The following is a 24,339-nucleotide window of genomic DNA, read 5'->3' on the forward strand; positions in this document are numbered from 1 at the left end:
CCGTCAGCTTTTACAAAGTAGCTTTCGACACAGTATTTCTAACCACCTTCTTCATTACGATAAATAGTAAACAACCAGAATGCCATACGTTTTACATTCAATTCCAAGAAAGATTGCTGATACCTTTAATTTTACAAATAAAACTTTATTTTAGCTCTGCTACTTAAACTTCCTATATTTTACGATTGTAATAGTAAAAATGTTTATATTTTGTGCAATTTTAATAATTTTACCCATTGGCCTTACAGACTTAAATTACTTGTTAAGAGAAATTTATTAGGTACTTTACAGCAAACCCTTTTCTTTTAAAAGATACTAGAATATAGTTGTTGATTAGTATGTTTGCAAAGTAAAAAGTGTCCTGCAAAAACCCTGCTGGTTGAGGAGGTACGGTAGTCATACTATACAACGATTTATGAACATTTTAACATACTCAAAACTGGAGATGAAAAGAATTTCCTTGCAATTTAGCTGTATATCTGAAAGCATGTGGGCATGTACAGATTGGCAAATTGATTTCAAATTAATTTTCAGTTGTTGCATATTCAGAAACTTTTAGTTTTACTACAATTTTTGCAATTCACATAGGATCATGAACTACATGCCGAGAAGTCTTGTATTAATGCAGGCAACAATTTATTCACACTGATGATGAACACAGGTGAATTCTTAACTCTAGCTCTTACAGAAATATTTCTGATGTAAAAAATGAAAAACCTAGCAAAGAAAAGGGAACTAGAATTTTTTTTTTTTTTCAATAAATCTAAAATTTCAGTTGCTAGTTATGCTATCAATCCAGTTACACATGCATGGAAACTAACTGTACTAGCAAGCTAGAAATTCATTTTTGGGAACACCTTGCTTTCAGGCAATAAATGTTTATATTTGCTTTTTTGGTCATTTGACAGCATAAAAATTATTTTGCACTTGAGTATATAATTTGTTTTATGTAGAATAGTTAAAATGTATTTTTTGAAGTTTTTTTTTAATTATTATTCTCAAATATTTTCCCATCACTTATCCATTTCTCTCCAGCTGTTTTCCATTTGTACTGACAGAATCTTTACTTTCCTTTCAGATAACTGTTCTTAAGAAATACAATAGTTAAGCATTAAACAATTCTGAATATATGTTTCAGTTAGTTATTTTATAAAAAATAATTTGAATTTAGTGTAAAATGAGAATTTGGAAAACATAAACACTACTCAAAAAGACAATCCATAATCCACAAAATTCTCTAATAGTCACAACTCTTCGACCCATGTGCATATTATTGGAGATCTACTGCTGTAATTTTACCAGGTTTTAAATTAAGCAGCATAATTCTTGTAGAAGTGTTCTATGATTTTTAAGCCTTATTACTATGATAAAAAAGGCAATACCCTTAAAAGTTCAGACGTGTCTCCCTAGATACCTATAACCACATATATGTGTCATACATACTTAAGCATGAATTAGATGGTATTGATATTTTATACCATATTTTACCTTGTCTGGTATTCCTGGCATGTTGATAATAGCACACATTAATTAAATGAATAATGCTAGAAATTGCAGTTCACCACTGAAAATTACATTTTGTACCGAACATAAAAATGTCAAGACCATTATGAAAAATTTTCTGTGTGTGAAATTTGAGAAAATGGTTTTTAATTTTATGCAAAATAGGAAAATGGAAATATTTTTGCAAAAATATGAGCCAAAAACCAAAAATACAATTATTTACTTGAAGAAAGTGTTTACAAAATTTGAGTAAATGCTTCAACATAGCAGAATGAAAATATTTCTGAGAAAGAGATCATGAATGAGTATAATAAAAAGTTTTTCCCCCCTTCTTCTCTCTCTCTCTCTTTTAATATGAACCAAGATATATAGCATTTGTTTAAAAGTCTTCACAAAAATTGAGTAATTACAGTCACTGGTAAGAATACAACTTATCTACGATACCGGTAGCGTTTGAAGTGGAACCACAGCTGAAAAATATTGTTTTGGAATTGACAACGAAACCCTCTTTTATATGAATACTCCCACTCTCTGTTAATGATTTTAAAGGCAATATCCTGAAAAAAAGAATAATTAAATGTAGTGAAAGTTAAACTTTTGAATACACATAAAAATATCGATGTATTGAAAATGTATAGCCACAAAAACATCATAATTGAATAAAATAACATTCTGTGAAATGTAACTTAAATTTCTGAAATGATTTAAAGACATATTGGACAATGATTACAGAGGTTCTTCCCCCCCACCCCCAAATATAATTAAAAGTTTAAAAGGTATTTTATATAGTCAGTTCTTCACTTCATATTAGCTTAGAATTAAATGATACAAAAACAAATCTTTTATATTAACTTTCATTATTTCATTGAATATAAACAAACAGAATCAAACAGTACAAACTCTTCTGTATAAACCTACAACATTTGATTCCATGTTAAGAGTATCTCCGTAAAGATCTCAATAGGTAAAATATAAAGTTTAAATGAGATTAAAGTTGTATACTTTTATGTGTAAAGTTTGAAGTCATATATAAAAAGGAATTTACTGGCTAAGTGGATTTTTCCACAGTGGTTAGAGATCTAATTTTTCAAGACTTTTAAAAGAGTCAAGCAGCAGCGCAAAACAGAAGCTATTTAGGCGTGCTATAATTTAAGTAAAACACTGTTCATTACATCTGCAGCTGGCTCTTTTATTTTTAATAAAATTTAAACTGCATGTTAACTCTACAAAGAATCAAACCCACATTTTAACCATTGTAATTTGAACATTTTGGTTGTGATGCAACATTCTGATGGGGAGTTTAAATTTTGTTTTATATTTCTTTTCAATGGATTAAAAAGCAGTCTTTCACTGACATATTCTATATAGAACACTTGCCTTTCTTAATTATTAGCATGTGAAATAATAAAAAAAATACGCCAAATTTAATAAATTAAAAAATTAAGTTTTTTCCCCCCTTAACGGATTATGTAATCAAGACAAACTATGCAGGGGCGATATGAACAATTTTGGCTTAAAGCATATCAGGAGATTTTTATTTTAATAATATTTCTTATCATCCTTTTAAATGGGTTTTTAATTAACTTTCTTTCATACAATAAATACAGTTTTATGACAAAATGTCATCACTATAATTAAGCCTCACACTGCATGGTTAATTTTTACAACTAATGTTATGATTCAGTTTTTACTCTCACTATTTGTTTATACAATGCTCAACACAAACAACAAGTTAAGTATTCAATCTTGTTACTTTTTTCATACTAATTACTGAAGTAATTTATTTACTTTGTTTATATTAGGTGCATTTTATTGTATTCATCTACATTATTTGCATTTATCATTTCACTGAACTTTGGCTTCTTAAGCCCAATTCTTACAATAGTTTCTCTCCCTCCCATTTTAATCAATTTTATATTTAATTATAAGCTCGAGCTAAAAAAAAAAGTGGATTCACCCATTTAATCTCATTTAACTTTAGCCATCCCTGATAAAAAAAGTTTACTTTTTTTTTTTTTTGGTGTGTGTGTGTGAATCAATCATGGTGAGAAATGCTAACAGAATTAAACATGTACTGACCCCGCCAGGATAAAATGTGGAACTTCTTCCCTTTATAGGACAACACTTGGCCTTTATTTTATTTGGCCTGGCTATTTACCTGGCCTTTATTTTTGCAACCAGTGGTCACAGACTTCTAATCACAAAAACGTTTCAAACTGCCCAAACATTCATGTTTTGGTATTTTTAAATTTAAAAAATGTTTTGTAAAACTTACAAAATCTAACCGTTTATGTTCTCCCTGCAAAATCTAATTTTTGGTACATTCACTTGGTCCCTGTACCTTACTGCTTGTGCAAAACTTGTTCAAATACCCCTTTAAAAAACTCCTTTAAAAATTTTTCACTTCAAATGACTTTTTTTAAGCAGAAATAAACATTTTTTTTCCCTAAAATAATCCTATAGCAGTATTTCCTGCTTTGTCCATGCATATTTCATTTGATGTACACACATAAGCAGAGTGATAAGACGAAGTTTTTCTTAATAAAAGAAGTATTACACTTCACATACATGCTAACCTTTGGTACCTAAGTAATCAATGATATAATACTATGATGGTTTGTTATGAAGATAATCCAAAAAAGCATAAGACAGGGTTGCCACTCAAACAGGAAAATGAAATTCTCAGACTTTTCCAGGTTTCCCTGGTGTGTTTTACGAAAATTCCAGTCCATCCGCGTAATGCGCATTGGCTGTGCTCAGAGATAAATTAATTATGGTACCACTTGAAAGCACAAAAATTTGCCAATTACACATGACTTGGAATATATAATCTCCAAAGCATTACTATTATAACTATAATATGAGTTGTTTTCTCCATTGAAGATTAAGATTAGAATCTGTGCAATCTGGATTAAAAAATGTCTTTTTTTTTTTTTTTGCAGACATTTTGCAGCTAAGTGAAAGAAAAATCAATTTGATGATATTTTTAAATAAATTCAGGTATTTTATATTTATTTAGTAGCATACATAAGCAAAAAATTCGTGCATTAAATTTCGTGATGGTATGTCATCATACTGCTAGAATTAATTTCAGGATTATGTAAGAGAAAATTTCCTGAAATTTGAAAGTATTATTTACTAATAAATAATAAATAAATTTAGAGAGAGGCAGCAACATTAAATAACACAAATAACATTAAAATACAGATAATTATTTAAAAATTGAATTAGAATAATCAACGATATATTGGCGAATATAGTTACATTAAATGGTTAGCCTAGGTAACTGATTACTACTTTTTTTTATTTTACTGCAAAATGACAAATAAGGCATTTATTAAAAAAAAGAGGGTTAAAAAGATTTTGCGGTAAATTCCTAATATACGCTACGCCTTGGCACGATTTTGAAAATTGTCGAAAACACCAAAATGACCCATTTACTGCTTATCATAATATCCCCAAATCCCGTGTATACGGTACATGGAGGCTATTCTAACCTCCATAGTACCCTATACTGGGAATAAACCGATTTTATTTTAAATGAGAATATGTATGCAGTTCAACATGCACCGCATATGCGCACAGGAATCTCTCGATACCCGAGGTTACTGGAAACCAAAAGGTGCTGGAAATTTGCTTTGCCTTTCTAAAAGACAATCTGATTGGAGCTGCAAAAATTGGCTCTATGCCAGCTGGCCGAACGATGCTCACACGATACATAATGTATTGCTTCTAACGTCGGCGCAAAACTTGCTTTTTGGGGGGGAATAGCCATATGAAATTCCCTGACTTTTCTAAATTTTGACTAAAATATTTAAATTCCCTGACTTTTCCCTGAATTTTTTGGTCAATTTTCGAATTCCCTGACTTTTTCCGGTTTTTCACATAGCGTGGCAACCCTGATAAGAGTCAGTGAATAGGTTAGATACTTCTATGCATTAAGTTTTAATAATAAAAGAGATTAGCCTTTCACATAAGTCTCTTAGAGTAATTTAAGAAATCTGCATATCTTTAAAGCTTTTAAAACAATGCTGTTGTTTCAATTCTTAATCATGAAATTTAAAAAAAAAAAAAAGTTACTTCATAAGGTGGCCCAGCACGAAACCTTAAAATGGCAAAGTCTTTGTTGTCTTCACAAGGGCTCTAAAAACAAAAAAGAAAAGAAATTTCAGTTTAGCAAAATAACTGTATAAAACTAATAAACAAATAAAACAACAACAAAAATTCTAGAAAATATTTATGCTTATCACGTCAAGCAAAATATTTACATCACATAGTAATGAAAATATTCCTACATAACCAATTTACTAAATGAGCTCTAATTGTGAATATGCACATAACTTTATTTATTTTTTTAAATTCACTTAGCTGTAAATTTCTAACAGCAGTTTATGATTTATAAACATGAAGGTTCTTGAACTATATTTAGAATTTTTAGAAGAAATCGCTATTACACTGCAGTGAAATCTTGTTTTGACAATACAAGTCTTGTATGGTACAAATTTAGCAATCTGTTGGTTAGTATCTTGAATTATTGCTCAATATGTTATAGAGAAAATAAACATTAATGGCAGATTTTAGTCATTATGCATTAAGTAGTTATTAGATCTGAGTTAAGGGAGTTAATCTATAATAACTCAAAATAATTTAAACAGATATATCAGGGTTGCCACTCAAATAGGAAAATGAAATTCCCTGACTTTTCCAGGTTTTCCAAGTGTGTTTTAAGAAAATTTCAGTCTATCTGCGTAATGCACATTGGCTGTGCTAAGAGGTAAATTAATTATGGTACCACTTGAAAACAAAATCATTTGCCAATTACATATGACTTATATATATATATTACATATGACTTATAGTATATAATCCCCAAAACATTACTATTATAACTATAATAGGAGTTGTTTTCTCCACTGAAGATTCAGATTAGAATCTGCCCAATCCAGATTTTAAAATGTCTGTTTTGCAGACATTTCTCAGCTAAACGAAAGAAAAATCTATTTAATAATATTTTTAAATAAATTCAAGTATTTTTTATTTATTTAGTAGCATGCATAAGCAAAACATATATGCATTAAATTTCGTGATGGTATGTCATCATACTGCTAGAATTAATGTCAGGATTATGCAGAGAAACTTTCCTGAAATTTGAAGGTTTTATTTACTAATAAATAATAAATAAATTTAAAGAGAAGAAGCAGCACTAAATGACATAAATAACATTAAAATAAAGATAATTATTTAAAAATTGATTGGAATAATCAACGATATTTTGGCGAATATAGTTACATTAAATGTTTAGCCTAGGTGACTGTTTACTATTTTTTTATTTTACTGCAAAGTGACAAATAAGGCATTTATTTAAAAAAAAGGGAGGGTTAAAAGGATTTTGCGGTAAAATCCTAGTATACGCTACGGCTTTGGCACGATTTTGAAAATTGTCGCCAACACCAAAATGACCCGCTTACTGCTCATCATCATATCCCCAAATCCTGTGTATACGATACATGGAGGCTATTCTAACCTCCATGTTGCCCTATACTAGGATTAAACCGCTTTTATTTTATACGAGAATACATATTTTCCTTAGTTCAACGTGCACTGCATATGCGCATGGGAGTCTCTCGATACTCGTGGTTACTGGAAACTTGCTTTGCCTTTCTCTCAAGACAATCTGATTGGAGCAGCAAAAATTGGCTCTACGCCAGCTGGCTGAATGATGCTCATGCGATACATAATTCGCCTAGAAAATGATCTGTTCCAACTCGCTTTTTTGGAGGGGAATATCCGTATGAAATTCCCTGACTTTTCCAGATTTTGACTAAAATATTTAAATTCCGTGACTTTTCCCTGAATTTTTTGGTCAATTTTTAAATTCCCTGACTTTTTACGGTTTTCCAGGTAGCATGGCAACTCTGATATATACACTTCTTTTCATAAAAAAATTTCACATTTCAAAAATTAATAGCCACATATTGAATACATGAAGTCATCAAATTTCTTCTCAAAATTGCTAACATTATAATATAAAGTCACACACGAAAACAAATGAAAATTGTAGAATGGATAGACATTAAAAATAAGGTGGAACAGAAAAGAAAAGAAGTGCTGAACATAATTGTGAAACAAGAGGTAAATTAATTTTGATCCAAAAATTAATGTCATAAAGTTTCCTGCAGAAACCTTACTTGCACATTTTAAAAAAGTGGTTACAATAGTATGACAACCAGGATTAAACTCTTCATCAGATTGCAGAATAAAGGTAAACAAATGGGATTCATTAAAAATTACTTAAAACAAACCCAAAGTATTCTGGAAGTGAGAAAATCAAATTCAGTATTTTTGTAATGAAACTAATTGTTGGTAGAAACCAAACACAGTTCTAGATCTATGCATTTAATTCCAAAGGTAGATCCGTGATAATGTGTGGTTATATGTTTGCAGATGACTTGTGTTTATAGACTCCTGAAGTACACTGTTTACTCAAATGAAGAGGATAAGACCTTTACAAAAACTTCAGTTACCAGGTTTTTGTGGGAAATTTAGTATTTCAATAATAAGCATAGCAAATACTGCAATGGTGAATCTATATGTCCATAGTAAGTAAAAACTAGATATCTGGGACCAGATATCAATGTCCTTACATAGCAAAACAAGTGCAAGTATGGCTGCTCACAAGGTGTAGTGGTTAGTGATGTTGACTGGCATACTGATGGGTCCAAACTGATGGCATATTGATTGTTTGACATCTATCGAAGGCATGCATCTTTGTAAATATATACACTATTTGTGTGGCATAGGATGACTTAAAATGTACGGCAAGCCAAAAGTCGTCTTAAATGGCTTGGTGGTAGCGGAAGAGGGGAAGACCCTCAGACATGTCCCTCTGTTGTGCTGTTTCAAAATTGGGGTGGAACCAGCAAAATTTGTACTGTCATCTATATGGTGATCAAGGTTCATGCCAACAACAGACACAATTTTGCCCTTGCCATGATAAAATTCATGAGCTTGTTCTATGCAGGTCAGACAAGTGAGACCAGCCACAGGTGTGTAAATATGTCTGTAAAATCACTATAAAAATACTGATTAAATATTATTGAGAGATAACCTCTTTGACTGCCCAACAACAAGAATGAAACTGGATGAAAGGAAATAACATTTTCTGAAACTTTTGAAAGATTTTCATAATGGCACTGACCTGAACAAGGATACCACTGCTCATAAAATATTCAAACAATTTCCTGCAATATAATTCAAATTTTACAAAAATGACTTCACAAGTAAAAGACAGGAAGGGTTTTAAAAGAACAAAACACAGCATTCTGCATACTGTCGCTCAAATATCTGATCAAGTAGGCTTATTTACTTAACAGAATTAATGTTTACTCCAGGATAGCTGAAAAACTGAAGTTTTAGATTGCTATGATTATGACGATGATGAATGTTTTGAAGATTTAGACAATAGTTGAGAACCTTAAACTAAGAAAGGCAATACACAAGGAAAATAAAAAGAGAAAATTCTTCTGAAAGAAACACCTAGATCTGCTAGATATAGGAAACAAAGTGTTAAAATAAATTAAAACTATCAGAAGTGCTCAAGCAGCTTCTAACAGTGATGAAACTCTTAAAAACGATATTGTCAGAGCACAAGTCAAACATAAAAAGAAGAAGAGTAAGATGATGAGGCAGATGAAGAAGCTTTTGTCCCTATAACAGAGAAGTAAGTGCAAAAATATACAGAAAACAAGAGTAAGGTGGCAGAAAACGAAAGATGGCTAGCACATTTAAAATATCTAACAAGTATGTGCAGAAAATTGAAACACTAGGTGAAAGGATTGAAACTGATACTGAAAAACGCAAAGGATGTGGACGAGAAAGACACTCATTGGGTTCTGTGAGCATGGCAAAGCCCACGAGTGCTGTATGTCTAAAGGAAGGGATGCCTTAGGATTTTCAATGGGAACTGGCTAGTATTCATGCTATACAAAGGAAAAGCGACAAAAACTAACCATGCAGTTCACCTATTTGCCCGTGTTTAAACCCCAGTATTCAGCAGTCTTAACCACTCAGCCATTGATGGGATGAGAAAGAAACTGAACACAAAATCGAAGTGACGGAAAACGAAACAGGCAAATACCAGCCAGTAAGAACTAATGGAAGTGGATGAGTTATATGTTTTAAAACTCAAGAATTAAGATCCATAAATGAAAATGAAACAAAATCTGAAAATGCTAAAAATTACTGAGGATGTTCTGGATTAATCATAATAGTAAATATAATTAAAAACAGCAAAAACAACAACAAAAAACACAAGACATTAAGTTAATTAATATATGTACAGAGTAGGCTGCTGACGGCACGGTGTCCAAGGAAAGGAGTCACTCAAGGTTCTCAGCAATGCTTTTAGCAATGGTAGTGCAGTCTCCAATGCGGCTGAGCGCATATTTATTCTTAATTGTGTTCTTGAACCATGCCGGCATATTGATTGCAGTTGGTCTTTTTAAATGTGAATTTCCTGTGTACGAGCAATCAAACACATAGTGATCTGGGTCACCAGTACTGCCACAAATACATTGGTCACTGTCTCTTAGGTGAAATCTGTGAAGATAGGACATATATGGGCCATGTCCTGTCAGATACAGTGTGAGATGAGAACAGCTGCTATTTAAATTGTGGTTAACTTTTGGTTGGAAGTCATACAGTCTTCTGCCAGTGGTGCTCGTCTCCTAGTAGTTTTGCCACTGCTTCATTAGTTCACAGTGAAGCAGTGGTCAAAGCATACAGAGGCTGTTTGCACATTTTTTAGACAATTTCCATTGTAATTACAGAAATATTTTACCAAACATTTTTAGGTTTTAAATGTTCTGTTTGATAAATCTTTTCTTAACTATCTATCTATATACACCATAATTTCCAAGACAAAGCCTTTTGTAGTATCAGAAGAGGTATTTTATCCCATTGCTCTCGAACAGCTTTCCAAGTCTAAAGACGTTGTAGGTCAACGTTGGGGCAACCCATTTTTTAAAAGGCCAAAAGCACAAAATTACATTGGTCACAGATCAGGAGATTTAGTAGGGATATGATTGAAGTGTATAGCCTTGATACCCATTTCTTGTCCCCCCCCTTTTTTTTCAGGAAAGTAACAATATATTTTTGACATGCTGCTGCTTGCTTTGTCTTGATGCAGTTCTACTGATTGATCATACTTTGTGTAAAGAGGAGGTATTTCATATTTTTCAAAACTGGGTATATTTTTGATAATATTTGGAGTTGATGCTACATTTTCCTTCACTCTCTTCATTTTCAATTTGCTGTTATATGAAAAACCAGCAATAATCATAAATCTCTTAGAAAAACTTTTAGATTCCTTGAACTGTGTTTTAAGATTTTTTTCTCTTTGATGATAATAAATGGATCTCTTTTTCTTGCAGTCATTTAAGTACACCCAGGATTCGTCTATTGTGGCAACATTTTTTTATTTTTGTCCGGATAAATGATTCTTATAAAGAATTTTGAGGTAAGTTCTGTGCTCAGCAATATGTATTGGAAAAAGATGATGCATATGTTTTCTCGCTAAGATTCAAATGAACATTAATCCCTTTTTTTACAATTGACACTAAATATTTTAATGATTTCGCAACTGTCCTTTCACTTTGTGGATTTTCTTTTAACATTAAAGATTTTACTTTTCCAACATCCCTTTACTTACCATTGACACCAAATATTTTAATGATTTTGCAACTGTCCTTTGACTTCACAGATTTTCTTTTAACATAAAAGATTTTACTTTTGCGACATTCAAAACATGGTGTTTCCTCTTTGGATATGTATTTGGAACAAATTTTCCACTTGAAGCTACATTTTTACATTACAACATTACCTATCGTTGCTTTAGGTATTGGAAAACCATGGCTTTCACAACGCTTTTTAGTAACTAGATAAGAATAATTTTCTTCAGAAAGAACACAAACATAGCTTTCCATCCACTGCCTCTTTAAAAGCGACATTTTGCATGAGAAGCAAACTGTCAAGATTTTTTTTTTTCAGCAAAGCAAAATCGTCTAAAAAATGTGTGAACAGTCTCTGTAATAAGCAGACTATCTTTTTTCTATTAAAACAGGGTACTTAAGCATGAACATATAGATGAAAGCCTGCATATATTAGATTTAGAACAAGGAAGAAAACTAGAAAAATCCTTAGCACACAGTTTTAGAAAATTCTAAGAATTCCGAAGCAGAAAGAAAATGTTCCAGATACAAAAGCAATGAAATTAACTTTTCAGTTTTCTGAAAACTTACAGCACATAAATGGTAATTTTGATGAATTAAAAACTGTGATAATGATCACTCTTTTCCCAAGTAGCACGGCAACGTTGTTGGTCTGAGAGGGTTGCAAAGTGGTCGTGGTAACTTTTATAACGTCTTTACAACGTTGCGAAGACGCAAAATATTTGCCGTTGCATCTTGGCAATTTGTTGACATCGCTGATATGACCGGTTTTAGACGTGGTCGCTTTAGCATCTTTTTCATAGTTCATCAGAGTTACTTTTAGAATGAAAAGAGACTAAATATGCTCTTTCAAAAATTTGAAGTCCGCATAAGATTTATTTTGCAATGTTTCATTACTTTATTTCATCTAAATCTATTAATCTAAGGTAGACTCATCTAATGAAATATAAATTTAATATAAATACTTGGATTATTAAATTTAATTAATACTAAAAATACATGCTAAATTACTGTTAATATTTTGTTAAAATAATTAATACTTAAAATATTTTTATTAATATAGCAAAATATTTAAAAAAATGAAACTAATCTATAAAGTAAGTTATTAAGTTATGCATTTTACATATTTTAAAAAATCATATTTCCGAAATCAATGCAAATTACGTTAGCAATTTTTTTACTGCTGAAATATGGATTTATTTATTATTTTTGAAGTAAGGACGAATTTATTTGAATTAATATGGTGACATAATATGAAACATTTTACCACATATAATGCAAAAAGTAAAGTTTTTGCGAAGATATGATTGCGTGAAGATGTATTCACGGATAAAAATTGGGCGATTTTAAGAATTCCAAGAAAACGTCCAATGTTAAAAGACGATGCATATCCATGCATATTTATCGGTTGTCCAATATATATGACGGAAACAAACATCTGAGCTCGAGGCTTGCGCGCTTTGGCTAGCTGCCAAATTCAAACACGTTAGTTATCTGCACGATAAATTGCAGACTCCATCTTATTTTCAGGAATGTTTTCTTAACGGTTTTGCAATTCACCATCAGAATTAAATACTGGAGAGCTTCAATACAGAAAGAGAATGATGTACAAAAATATAATGATGGCAGTTTATTTTGAATTGAGGAGAAATTTTCATGGTAATGGTGAATTTCTGCTTATTTTGTTTGTGAATATCTGCTTGCAACGTGCTAACATCATCTATACAGTTAAATAGTGTTCTGTTTTGGTGTCTTATGACTTTCCAGTGATTAAAATTATATTGCGGTTTTCTAATCTTCAGTGGCTCCAGCAGTGCAATATTTGGATACACGGATTCAGTTATAACGTCCCAAGTGCTATAGCATATATCATTCATATTAATTGATTACTGTGTTCACGATACAGGTTGGTGCTCAGACTTTGCTCATATAATCGAAAAAATAGTGTTATGGAAACATTAGCATTAAAATGAAATATTGTAATCTATAATTATGACATACTTGTGCCGTATTGAAAAAAACTAAATATTTTTCTATTGATTGCAAATTGCAGTATTATTACTTGTTGTTTGGTATCTGTTTTTCCAAACACTGTGTAATTTGCATTTTTTTAAATATTGCCATTATGTATGTCTATTAGATTATCTCAATAAATAAATGTTGAAAAATTAGGTTTTGTTCTTTATTAAATTTAAGTATATTCATTATACTTCAATAAGTATATTAAGTAAGTCATTTAAGTATAGTATATTCATAATTTAAGTATATTCTTCGCTTACATTTTATGTGCTTGTGATAACAAAATGTTTCATTGTGTGCTATTTAACGAAGAGCTTACTTTAATGTACTTAGCTTACTATCGTATACTATATTATTTAAATTATTTCTACAGTATCAAGAGGAAAGTTATTGATTATAAAAACTGCCTGAAATGATCACTGTAATCTAGCACTATTCTAAAATGTAGAAACTAAAAATAGGCAAATACATTTACATATGATCGAAAGAAATGGTGTTAATAAACATCAACATTACTAGTAAATACTGCAATTCATAATTATTGCACTTTTAATTGCTTACTATTTAAAAAACACAATTTTTTTTTTATTAATTGGAAATTTTAGTTCTGTTACCTTCTTTCTGCTTATTTATACTTTCAAACACTGCTAGTTCATGTTTTTTCTTAAATAGTGCTGTCATGTATGCTGTTTGTTAGGTTATTATTTCATTTTAGATATGAATATGGGATGTTATTAGATTTAGGTATATTTTTATCACATTTATTAACTACTTTATACTGTCTTTCCTTTGCATATCTTGGAGATATAGAAGTTAATGGTTATATTTTTTACTGTGAAAGGCAAATAAATTTATACTTGACTTCAGGTAAAATACTGATTATGTTGCCTTAATAAACACTTCCTAATTTATCATGACAGGAGCAATTTTCAATGCCTCTGAGATTTAACAGAAATAAATGTGATAATGCTGTTATCAGAAAAGCTCTTTTTTTTTACCCACATATGTATCTTTACTTTATTTATGTCTAATTCAGTTTTATTTACTTAAAACCTACTATTAATGTTATATACTATTTATAATAACCACTTTCATAATTACTCTCACTTAAGGGAAAAAATGATGAAATCTTAAATAATCATAACTTATAATTTAAGTTATTTAAGAAATATAATTTAAAGTACTGAAAATAATTAAGACTATTATTAAGTATGCATATTTAGTCTAAAGAGAAATTTAAGAACTATAGTTTAAAGTACTGAAAATAATTAAGGCTATTATTAATTATGCATATTTAGTCTAAAGAGAAAAAATTGTATTATCTTCTGGTTTTCAGGAAATGATAAAATATTTAAACTTTAGATAAATACAAGGAGTAGAAAATTTTAAAAAAGAAGAAAAATATATTAATTATTAAGCTTATTTTTCTGCATAAATCAATATGTAACACAAGGACATAATAACGACATTTTCACAACTGTTGCAAAAAGGTGGAATTTGGAGAACATTTTGGGGTCTTTAAGAGGTCGTGATACGATGCTTTCACAACCAAATTATCACCTTCAAAAGACACAATAACGATGTCTATGCGACAAAAACCTCATCTGCAAAGACGTAGTAAAGACATCTTTGCAACAGTTGCAAAACAGTGGATGTTCGCAGACATCTGGGCATCTTAAAGACAACATATTGCAACGTTTTTGCAACGATATCCGTGACGAGTTTGCAACGTCGTTATGATGTTGCTGTGCTACTTGGATTGTTTGCTAAATCTGAAAAAAAAATAGGTGGATAAAACAGAAAGCAATGTAGATTTAAAAAATCATATTGATACTATAAAACTAGTAGTTCCTTCCTGCTTGGGGGGGGGGGGAATGTCCAATGCCAGGTTTTATCAGTTCCTAGTTTAACAGGAAGTATTATTCCAATCCAAGGAATCAAATAATGGCAAATCAATAAATATGAAAGTATGACTGCTACAAATTCTCCAGGTTATGATATTCATAACCCTTTGGTGTTACTTTACAGTATATAGATTTATTCTCTAAACCTAAAGTAGCTCATAATTTACATACTACAACTACTACCTGCCTGACCTACATTATTTGTTACTTGCAGCAAATATGTTGCAGGCAGTAACATGAATGAGAATTTCTCTTAGAAAGTCCGCAATGAAGGTATTCCTTCACTTAGGCAGACACCCCATGTGTGCTTTGCGATATTCAAATAACTATAAAAGCGTGACATAGACTAAACATGTCTATTAAGAATTAAAAATTTTGGTTCATGTCTTGCAGTGATTGATGAAGAGTTGTCAGCAGAGTGTTAGAACACAATGAACTTACTTACTTTGGAAGTGACAATCCCTTAAACTGAACTTTGGTGCAAACTGTAATACTAAAAAACTTTCAGAATTTGAATTTTGAAACTTTTAATGTTTGAAATTCCTAGGCACCTTTCCCCCTTTTGAAACTAATAGCATTTTAGTATTATACTCTGTGTTTTAAAAACTGAAATTAATGAATTGAGAGTTGATAATTCATTAAGTGAAAAGATGCTAAACTTTAAGTCCATAGGGACAATTATAGCCAAGTTTTCCATATAGAAACATATCTTCCTTTTTTTTTAGTAAATTACAGTGAAGTAATCAGTGGACATATTGCTAATATGTAAATATAAACTGCTGATGAGATATTCAGATTACCTAGCTGTGGCTATATGTAACTAAATACAAACAGGTCCAGCTAATAGAATTTCTGTATTTCTGGTTATTTTTTAACCAAAAATAGACAATTTTTCAACTAAAAAGTTTCATTTACTTTCAGTTTCAAGTTGTAATTTTCAGCTTTTTGTAAAACAGTTACAAAACTTACCAATGAAAATTCCAGTGTATTCTCAGTTTATTGGAGCCAATTTATACCCAACCATTATTGTAACACAGAATTTTCAATAACAGACTAACTTTCTAAGCAATTTGTTGTGATAAATGCAATACTTATTATACTAACTATCAGCTAAATTACATTTACTCACTAGTGAATATTCTGGGGTCTTTGACTTGTCGATCAGATCAGGATAAAAGATCTAAAAATACAAAAGATTTACATTAATAAATCAAGCCAATATATTACCAGAAAATCACATACATGCTTTAAAGAAATTACTCCCACAGTAGGCATTTCGATAGGTCAGCTGCTCATACAATGATGTTCACAATGTTTTAAGTATGAAAGCAAAAATAATGGAAAACAATATTTTTAGATATTCGCTAAACAGATGGCCTTTCCAGCAATATTTAACTGAGTTGAGCAAATCTTGACAATACAAGTCCCAAGAATCATATTCTGCCTAGTGAAATTTTATTTGCAAGGAGAATGTCACATGATACTCCGTGCTTCCATTATTTCCAATACATTTTTTTATGTATCCATACGAATATACATACTATTTTATAAAGAATTTATTATACTTATAAGGCTGAAGTATATCATATACAGTGAAAGGTAACTTTATAGTTTTAGCAAATTATCAAAAACAAGCAAAGAAGAAAGCAGACTATTGGTTTTTTGTAGTCTATATAGCTCAACCAAAAAGTAGCCAAAAATTTTTTTTGGACGATGCTTATAACATTTTAATGTGTCTACTATTAGTCACATGCAATGCATTAAGTCATTCAGAGATTTCTAACTAGGTTCTGTGAAATATTAGATAATCAGAAATTTCAATGGCTGCATTAATTTGATTTTTAGTTTGCAAATATTAGAAATTGTGAACTGATAAATAATGTTTTTCATGTACCTCCAAGAAAATATATCCAATGGAATGCTATCTAGACATCTACATGGCCATAGTACTGAACATGCTCTTCCAAACCAGTAACTCGGGAAGTTTTCATCTAGAACACATTTAAAAATTAACCAGCACACACAGTTAAAATGAAGTTAGAAATGAGATAAAATACTCCAGTCAATAACCATAATAGAAGAGTAGCTTTTTTAATCTCAATTTTAATTCATTTTAGCCACATGTGCCAATTAATTTTTAAGTTTGTTCTGGATGAAAAATTCCCAGATTACTGGTTGGGAAGAGCATATTCAATCAGGGTTAGTAGCCACATTTTAGTTAAAAAAATAAGCACCTATAAGTACTTTTCAAGCATATTTTAAGGAAAAAAATAAGCACCTTTCTAATTACATTATACACAGCTGTATGACTTTGAAAGAAAAACTAGGCTTGTAAATTAAACTAAGAGAAATTCAGTACTTATTAAGAGAGAATGAGCATTACTCAACCATGGGAAACAATTACATTTTTTTTTAAATTTTAAATAACAGTTCAATACACAGAATTAGTTTACAATGAGGGGGGGAAACTATGCAGAACTAAATTATATTGCAAGATTTAATGATAAAATTTCAGTTCAATATAAAGAAAATAAATAATAAGTTATATTTATTATATTCGCCTGGCACCTAAAAATAAATACAATTTATTTTTCCACTCATATTAATATTTAAATAATTTAACTTATGTAATGAATGTAACGGTTTCAATATATTTTTCTAAATCAAAATTCTGAACATTTTCTAAATTTTCATTGTATAACAGTTTTTCCTTAACAGATATTGCAAGCAAAGTAATTTAAGTAAAAATAAGTAAAAAAAAAGGAACATTTCTGAAATCAGAAGATGGTAAATTGCTCCATGCAGTCATCCTGTAGCAGTAAAAGCTTAAATAACCGGCATACCTGGAAATTGCCGAATATCTGAAAATTCCGGATAATCGAGTGTAACTGGAAAAAGAGGAAGAGGGGTAGATTGTAGCTGTTCTTTAGATTTTTCAGCTAAATAATGCTTTTGACATTTCGATATGTGAATCAGATAAAACTAGCTCAATGGAACTGAAAAAGAATCCACTTAGCAAGCATAGTAAAACTCTTTTATCTCTGCAAAATATCGCAAATGTTACTGCGCAATACGTGCACCTTAATTCTTCCACACGTTATATGCAATTGGAATCAACAGCTGCCGATATTCAGAGAACAAATAACTAAATAAAACTAAATAAAGGAAAACACCTCTTAGCTTCGTCCGGTTTTCACCGTCATGCGTCCATGTGGCATATTTATCTTTGAGCAGGACACGTCGCGCTCCATGCGATATCCCTTTCATATTCAGATTGATTGAGAAAGAGACTTATCAATCTGGGGTGTTTTTCATTTTAATTTTGAACAGACTGTGTTAAATTTCTGGAATAGAATCATTCTTCGCTTGGGTTGGTAGACCGCAGAACTTTTAGCCCTATTCAATCCAGATTGGAAAGTGATGCAAAAAAAGTCCGTTGCTTGCTCTGCTGTAAACTGTTATGGTTTCAATATTAGAGATTTTGTGGAGAAAAGGGGGAACTCCCCTACCTTCTGTATTGTATAATGATGCATTGGCAAAAAAAAAAATAAAATTATTTTGATTATTCGATTACTTTCACTTTATATATGCCATTCCGAATATTATTCCTTAGAAAAACTAATCTGTGTTAAAACACACTTACCCATTTTTGAAGTTTATCTATATTTCAGCAGTTACTGCAAATATATTATTAGAAATATACACACTTATGCTCATAACATAAGCATAACAATCATAATAAACACAAATATCAACTGATCACGTGGAACGAGAATGCAAATTATTAAAATCTTGATAGAAGTTCAAACGTATTGAGTGGGAGGAAAAGAACAGGGAATGTACCGGAAATTTCTACCGCTTTCGCAATTATTTCACCAATAGAACGACATGCACCTGTCTGTACTCGCATGCACCATAGGTTATGTTAATGTAGAGAAAGGAGCAAAAAGCTATTTCCAGGAGTATGATTCACCATCTGACGTTCCATATAAGGAAGAAAAGTTGTTTATTTAGTTTCGGCTTTGGTACGGGGAAAAAAATGAGCATTCATTAAAAAAAAGCAATAAAAGCAAAAAATAAGCACTAAAAACAAAAAAAAAATAAATGCTTTAAGGAAAAAGTAAGCACCTATAAGGGCTATTATATTTTATTTTCTAATATAAGGACTTATAAGCACTTGTAAGGACCGCTATGAACCCAGTGAATAATATGCCCATTGCCATCATACTACAGCAACACTGTGGAAACCAATAAAAGAAAATTATGAACATAAACCATACATTCCAATTCTAGCTAATGAAACAAGTGGGTCGCCTGCAAAGCTCAACTACTATTATTCATGTTTATATGTGTGTTGTATTTTATCTCATTTTTAACTTCATGTAACATTGTATACTTAGAAACTACTGTGGGGGGGATGGCCCATTCCACTGGAAAATGACACTCAATTTCTAGTAGTCTGTGTAAAATGAATATCTCAGGCCTATCAAACTTATTTGCAAAATAAACACTTCATTCAGAAAATAAAAAAAAAGCCTTGTAAATTAAAAGTGCAGTAAACCACACTATGCATTTACTTTTAGGAGTGTCTCCTGTTTGCTTTTACACATCATGAGGCTTTTCAAATCCCCAAATTACATAAGTATGCTTATGAGGGCTGTCTGAAGTTTCTGACCTAACAAAGAAAAAAGATATTTTCTCCAAAATTATCTTCCTTTTTCAACATAGTCTCCTTGTACATCTACACATTTCTTCCAACAATGCTCCCATCCTTTTAACCTGCCCAAATAATATGCCGAATCATTCTCTGCAAAGTAATTATTAACAAAGTTCGTAACCTCCTCATTTGACAAAAATCGTTGTCCTCCAAGTGCTTCTTTTAGCTTACGGAACAATAAAGAGTCACTTGGTCCCAGGTCCAGCGAATAGGGCAGGTGGTCCAGCAGTTCAAACTGTAATTCATGGATTTTTGTCGTTGCAACTGCTGAGCTGTGAGGTGGAGCATTGTCTTGGTAAAACAATTTTTTTTTTTCTTTTGCAAATATGGCTGTTTCTCCGCAATTTGTCAAACTTGTCAAATAACACTGCATGGTGTGCTCCGGTATTTTCCCTCTTCAAGATAATTTATCAAGACAATCCCATGGCTGTTCCAGAAAACTGTTGCCATTGATTTTCTAACAGAAGGAGCCGATTCTCTCTTTGCAGTCCAGTGTTTTGACTATGTTTTTGTTTCTGGGCTGTAATGATGAATCCAGGTTTCATCTACAGCAATTAATAGTTGAAAAAACTCTGATTTAATGTGCCTGAACTGCACCAGTAGAATGGTGCAAATGCTCATTCGGCTATGTTTCTGGTCCAAAGTGAATAAATGAGAAACCCAACATGCTGCCTTCTGGCACATAGCTAAATCTTGGTTCAATATGTGGCAAACACATTTTTTGGACATGCGCGTAGCCTCTGCTAGCTCTCCAACTTTGATTTGACGGTCATTCAGCAAAATTTGGTGGATTTTACAGGGTTCGTACACATTTCTGCACATGGAAATTAAGTACTTTTAAGGACTTTTCAGGACCATTAATGAAAAAAAATTAAGGACCTATGAGCAAATGGAAATTGAATAAATTCAATTAAAAATATTATTCTATGCCTGAATTTCACTTTTGTATAGATCCCTAAGTAGTATGCATTATTACTAAACAAGAATTAACTAACATAATTATTAATAAGTTTGAGAATAAAATAAATTTCATTCAGTTTATCAAGTAGCATTAAGTATTTTACACTTATAATAGTCGGGCATATTTAAAAGAAGATAAGTGACATTTACGTTTTAATAATAGTTAGCTTTATGCTTTTTTTTTTTTTTTTTTTTTTAATGTCTTCTTTTGTCACATACTTGGTCAGTCTAGAGGTTTAGCAAATAGTAGGGAGATTTTATGTCAAACGGCATAGGTTAAAATGAGAAGTGAGATCATAATCAGCATGATTCATAACAAAAGACAGAATGTTGTCTCTCTGCTGCTTGTCTATAGAGAGACCTGCTGACTGGAACAAACCTGAAAGGCCTGATGTAGGCACAGTTGGCAAGTGTTGAAAGTTAGTCAAGCTCTGCTTAATGCAGTTAATGTCATAGCTTTGTGTAGAGTTCCAGGGGTTGTAACCCAGTTAATATACTTAAAGGTTCCAATAAGCCATAAAGTGCCAGAGTTGATAAGTTGTTTTATACGAGGGTTGGAACTTTAATAGTGGCAACACAGCTGAAAAAATGCTACACCACAAAACCAAAGAATATCGCGTATACCACACATAAACTACATACCTACCTTACCTCTCAGCAAAAAGACTCATCCTGCCTACGTCACGCACATGCGGAGTGACGCGAAAAACGGATCCTTGTATTAGCTCGCGGTCTAAAGTAAGTGTTGTCAAGATGTTTTCAAAACAAGAACACAATGTTGGATAAAAATTGAATGTGCCAGAGGTCGTAAAGCACGACAGTGTCATCAATGGCTTCAAGTTGCTTGCAGGGAATCTGCATTGCCTTACAGAACCATAGCAAGATGGGTGAAAGCATTCAATGAAGGACACCAAAACGTGGCAGACATGCTGCGGCCAAGTCGTCCGAGTGTCAGCGATGCAGACGTGCAAACTGTAGCCGCACTAATGGACAGTGATCGCCACCAAACGATTCATCAGCTGGCCGGACAAACAGGATTAGCGCATACGACTGTGATGCACATTCTGAAGGAATGCCTGTCCATGAGAAAAATTGCTTCACGATGGGTTCCACATCAATTGATGGAAATGCAGAAATGGCTACAATACGATGCTGCCCGAACCCACTTGGAGCGCTATGAGTGCGAAGGAGATGCTTTTTTACACTGTATCATTATGCTGGATGAGACTTGGGCTCGATCGTACCAGCCAGAACTGAAACGCCAATCAAACGAATGGCGTCATCACGGGTCACCACGACGTTCGAAATTTCGTCAGAACCCCAGCAATGTGAAAGTTATGGTGATTCTCGTGTATGACTGTGATGGTGTCATCCTAACGCATACCGTTCCGCCACAGCAGACCATTACTGCTCATTTTTGGAGCACAATCTCCGACCAGCTTTGAGAAAAAAACGGTGACACTTTCTGCTGAACGCTCCTCTCATTTTGCATGACAATGCTCGGTTGCATGCAGCGCAAGCTGTGACTGATTTGTTCAAGCGATGGGGCTGGGAAGTGCTTTAACATGCACCATACTCCCAGATCTAAGCCCTTGTGACTATGACTTAATTCCTAAGATGAAGAAACCACTTCATGGCACTCGCTTTCAAACTGTTCCTGAGATTTTTGCGGCAGTAGACCGGTCCATTCAAACTATCAACAAAAACAGGTGCTGCTACAGGTATTCTGCGACTTCTACATTGTTGGAAACGGGTTGTACACAATGCTGGCGACTATATTGAAAGACTGTAAAACATGGTGACATGAATCACTTTTGTATTCTTTGTAAATAAATAGTTGCCACTATTAAAGTTCCAACCCTCCTATATAAGTCTCAGTAGATGCAAAGAATAAGTTTTACTTAATGGTGTTGATGGTTATTTGATGGGTGATGGTTACTTGATGGGTTCTCCACACAAAGGATTTACCGATTGGATTCCCTAAAAACCCCAGTCGCCATTTAAAAGGGGGATTATATAAGGTATTTCTGCCACCTTCTTGGTGACCCTTCGTGGTGTAGTGGTTTGCACACTGGTAGCGGTATTCCAGAGGTCTGCGGTTCGATTCCCGATGAAGCCGTTGTTAATTTTTTATCTTTCCTGCTTTCAAAAATACCTAATGCCTCTACAAGCCTTTCCAAACATTTTGGCTAGTTTATATCGATTTTCTTCTCTATAATTACCGATCTTTTCTGACAATAATTAGATATTTGTCTTAATATGCAAACCAATGTTCTCGCTAGTTTCTGTGTGCTTTATCTCCTAACTTGTCAACCTCTCCACAATGTACCTATGAGGGTTTACTTGATCTGGTAAAAGTTTAATTCCCCCCCCCCCGATAGACATGAAGCAAATTATCACTGTATCTGAAAGTAACTACAATGTCAGACAAAGAACTTAGAACATAAAGGCATGTTCTGATGCTAACAAAGTCAATTACAGCTCATGATGACGTAATTAAACAAGAACAGTCAAATTCAAACTAAAAATGTGGACTAGTGGTCAAAGATAATACAATTTAATTTTAATTTAATCTGGCTCAGTAACTGTATCATACGAGAAAACAGAAATGGGAAGTTATAGTAAAGGCTGAAATAATAAACAATTGGGTAATTTACATAATAATAACTGCACATATCTTTGAAGAATAATTTTCTTTATGTATTTGGTTTCTTTCTTCAACGTGTTTCCTTTTAATTTTAGAATTTTTGGATTTAATTAGGGATTTCTGTTATTCTAAAAAACACTAAATGCATTTAGAATGTACAGAAAAAGCAGCTAATTTTATTTCTTTAGTAATATGAACATTCAGAAGAAATATGAAATATATATCGTAAAGGCCGGTTACAGAGCAGGTGTGGCAGAATTTTTAGAATTTAGTGACACACAGAACAACAAAATCTAGAAATGGCAAAACTTTTAGAATTTAGAGCAGGCATTGGAAGCAGAATTTAGCTCTGGGTACGATGCATTTAGACACATTAGATGAATCTTTTAAATTGTAAGTTTTCAATTTCTGTATTAATAAAAGAATCTCTTTCTATAATGCCTGCCCAAGTGATAAGATTAGAAGCATTTTTGATATTTTCCATGCTTTTGTCTAGTGAAAAGTAGAGAAAATAAAGGGAAGATAAATATGTTAAGAAAAAAAGATTCTAGTATCAGTAGTAAAACATTCAAATATTATGTTTCCATTGTTCTTCCAGACGTTCTCCAAAAAGTAAGAAATTTATCACAAACTTTCTGTAAAATGCATCCATTACGTGTTGATCTGTTGATACCATGGAGACATTTTTCATTTTGTCATATATTTCTCGAATCTTCTAGAATCGTAGGTCTATAAATCTTGCCTTCAAAACTTTCCAAGCTGCAATGTCTAAAATCCTAAAGAAAAATTATCTCTACCATTTCTGCAACTGCAAAAAGCCAGAAATATTTTGGGAAAAAATAGGAGGGAAAATGTATAAAG

The 24,339-nt window shown here is 32.1% G+C and overlaps 1 protein-coding gene across 2 annotated transcripts in view; it reads right to left on the reverse strand.

Moving 5' to 3' along the window:
• Positions 1-1,705: 1,705 nt before the first annotated feature.
• Positions 1,706-24,339, reverse strand: part of LOC118205558 (splicing factor Cactin-like) — a 117,761-nt gene continuing 95,127 nt past the window's right edge. For both annotated transcript variants that reach the window (XM_085809966.1, XM_085809967.1), the window contains exons 16-18: positions 16,284-16,334; positions 5,584-5,646; positions 1,706-2,060 (exon numbers count right to left, since the gene is read on the reverse strand). In XM_085809966.1, coding sequence (XP_085666092.1) covers positions 1,935-2,060; positions 5,584-5,646; positions 16,284-16,334 — 240 coding nt within the window. In that variant the 3' untranslated portion in view covers positions 1,706-1,934. The remainder of the gene's footprint in view (positions 2,061-5,583; positions 5,647-16,283; positions 16,335-24,339) is intronic.

This window comes from Stegodyphus dumicola, chromosome X2, assembly GCF_044657685.1.
Source record: "Stegodyphus dumicola isolate Sdum_Otavi_A_Nest chromosome X2, ASM4465768v1".
In the NCBI taxonomy this organism is placed as follows: Eukaryota; Metazoa; Arthropoda; class Arachnida; order Araneae; family Eresidae; genus Stegodyphus; species Stegodyphus dumicola.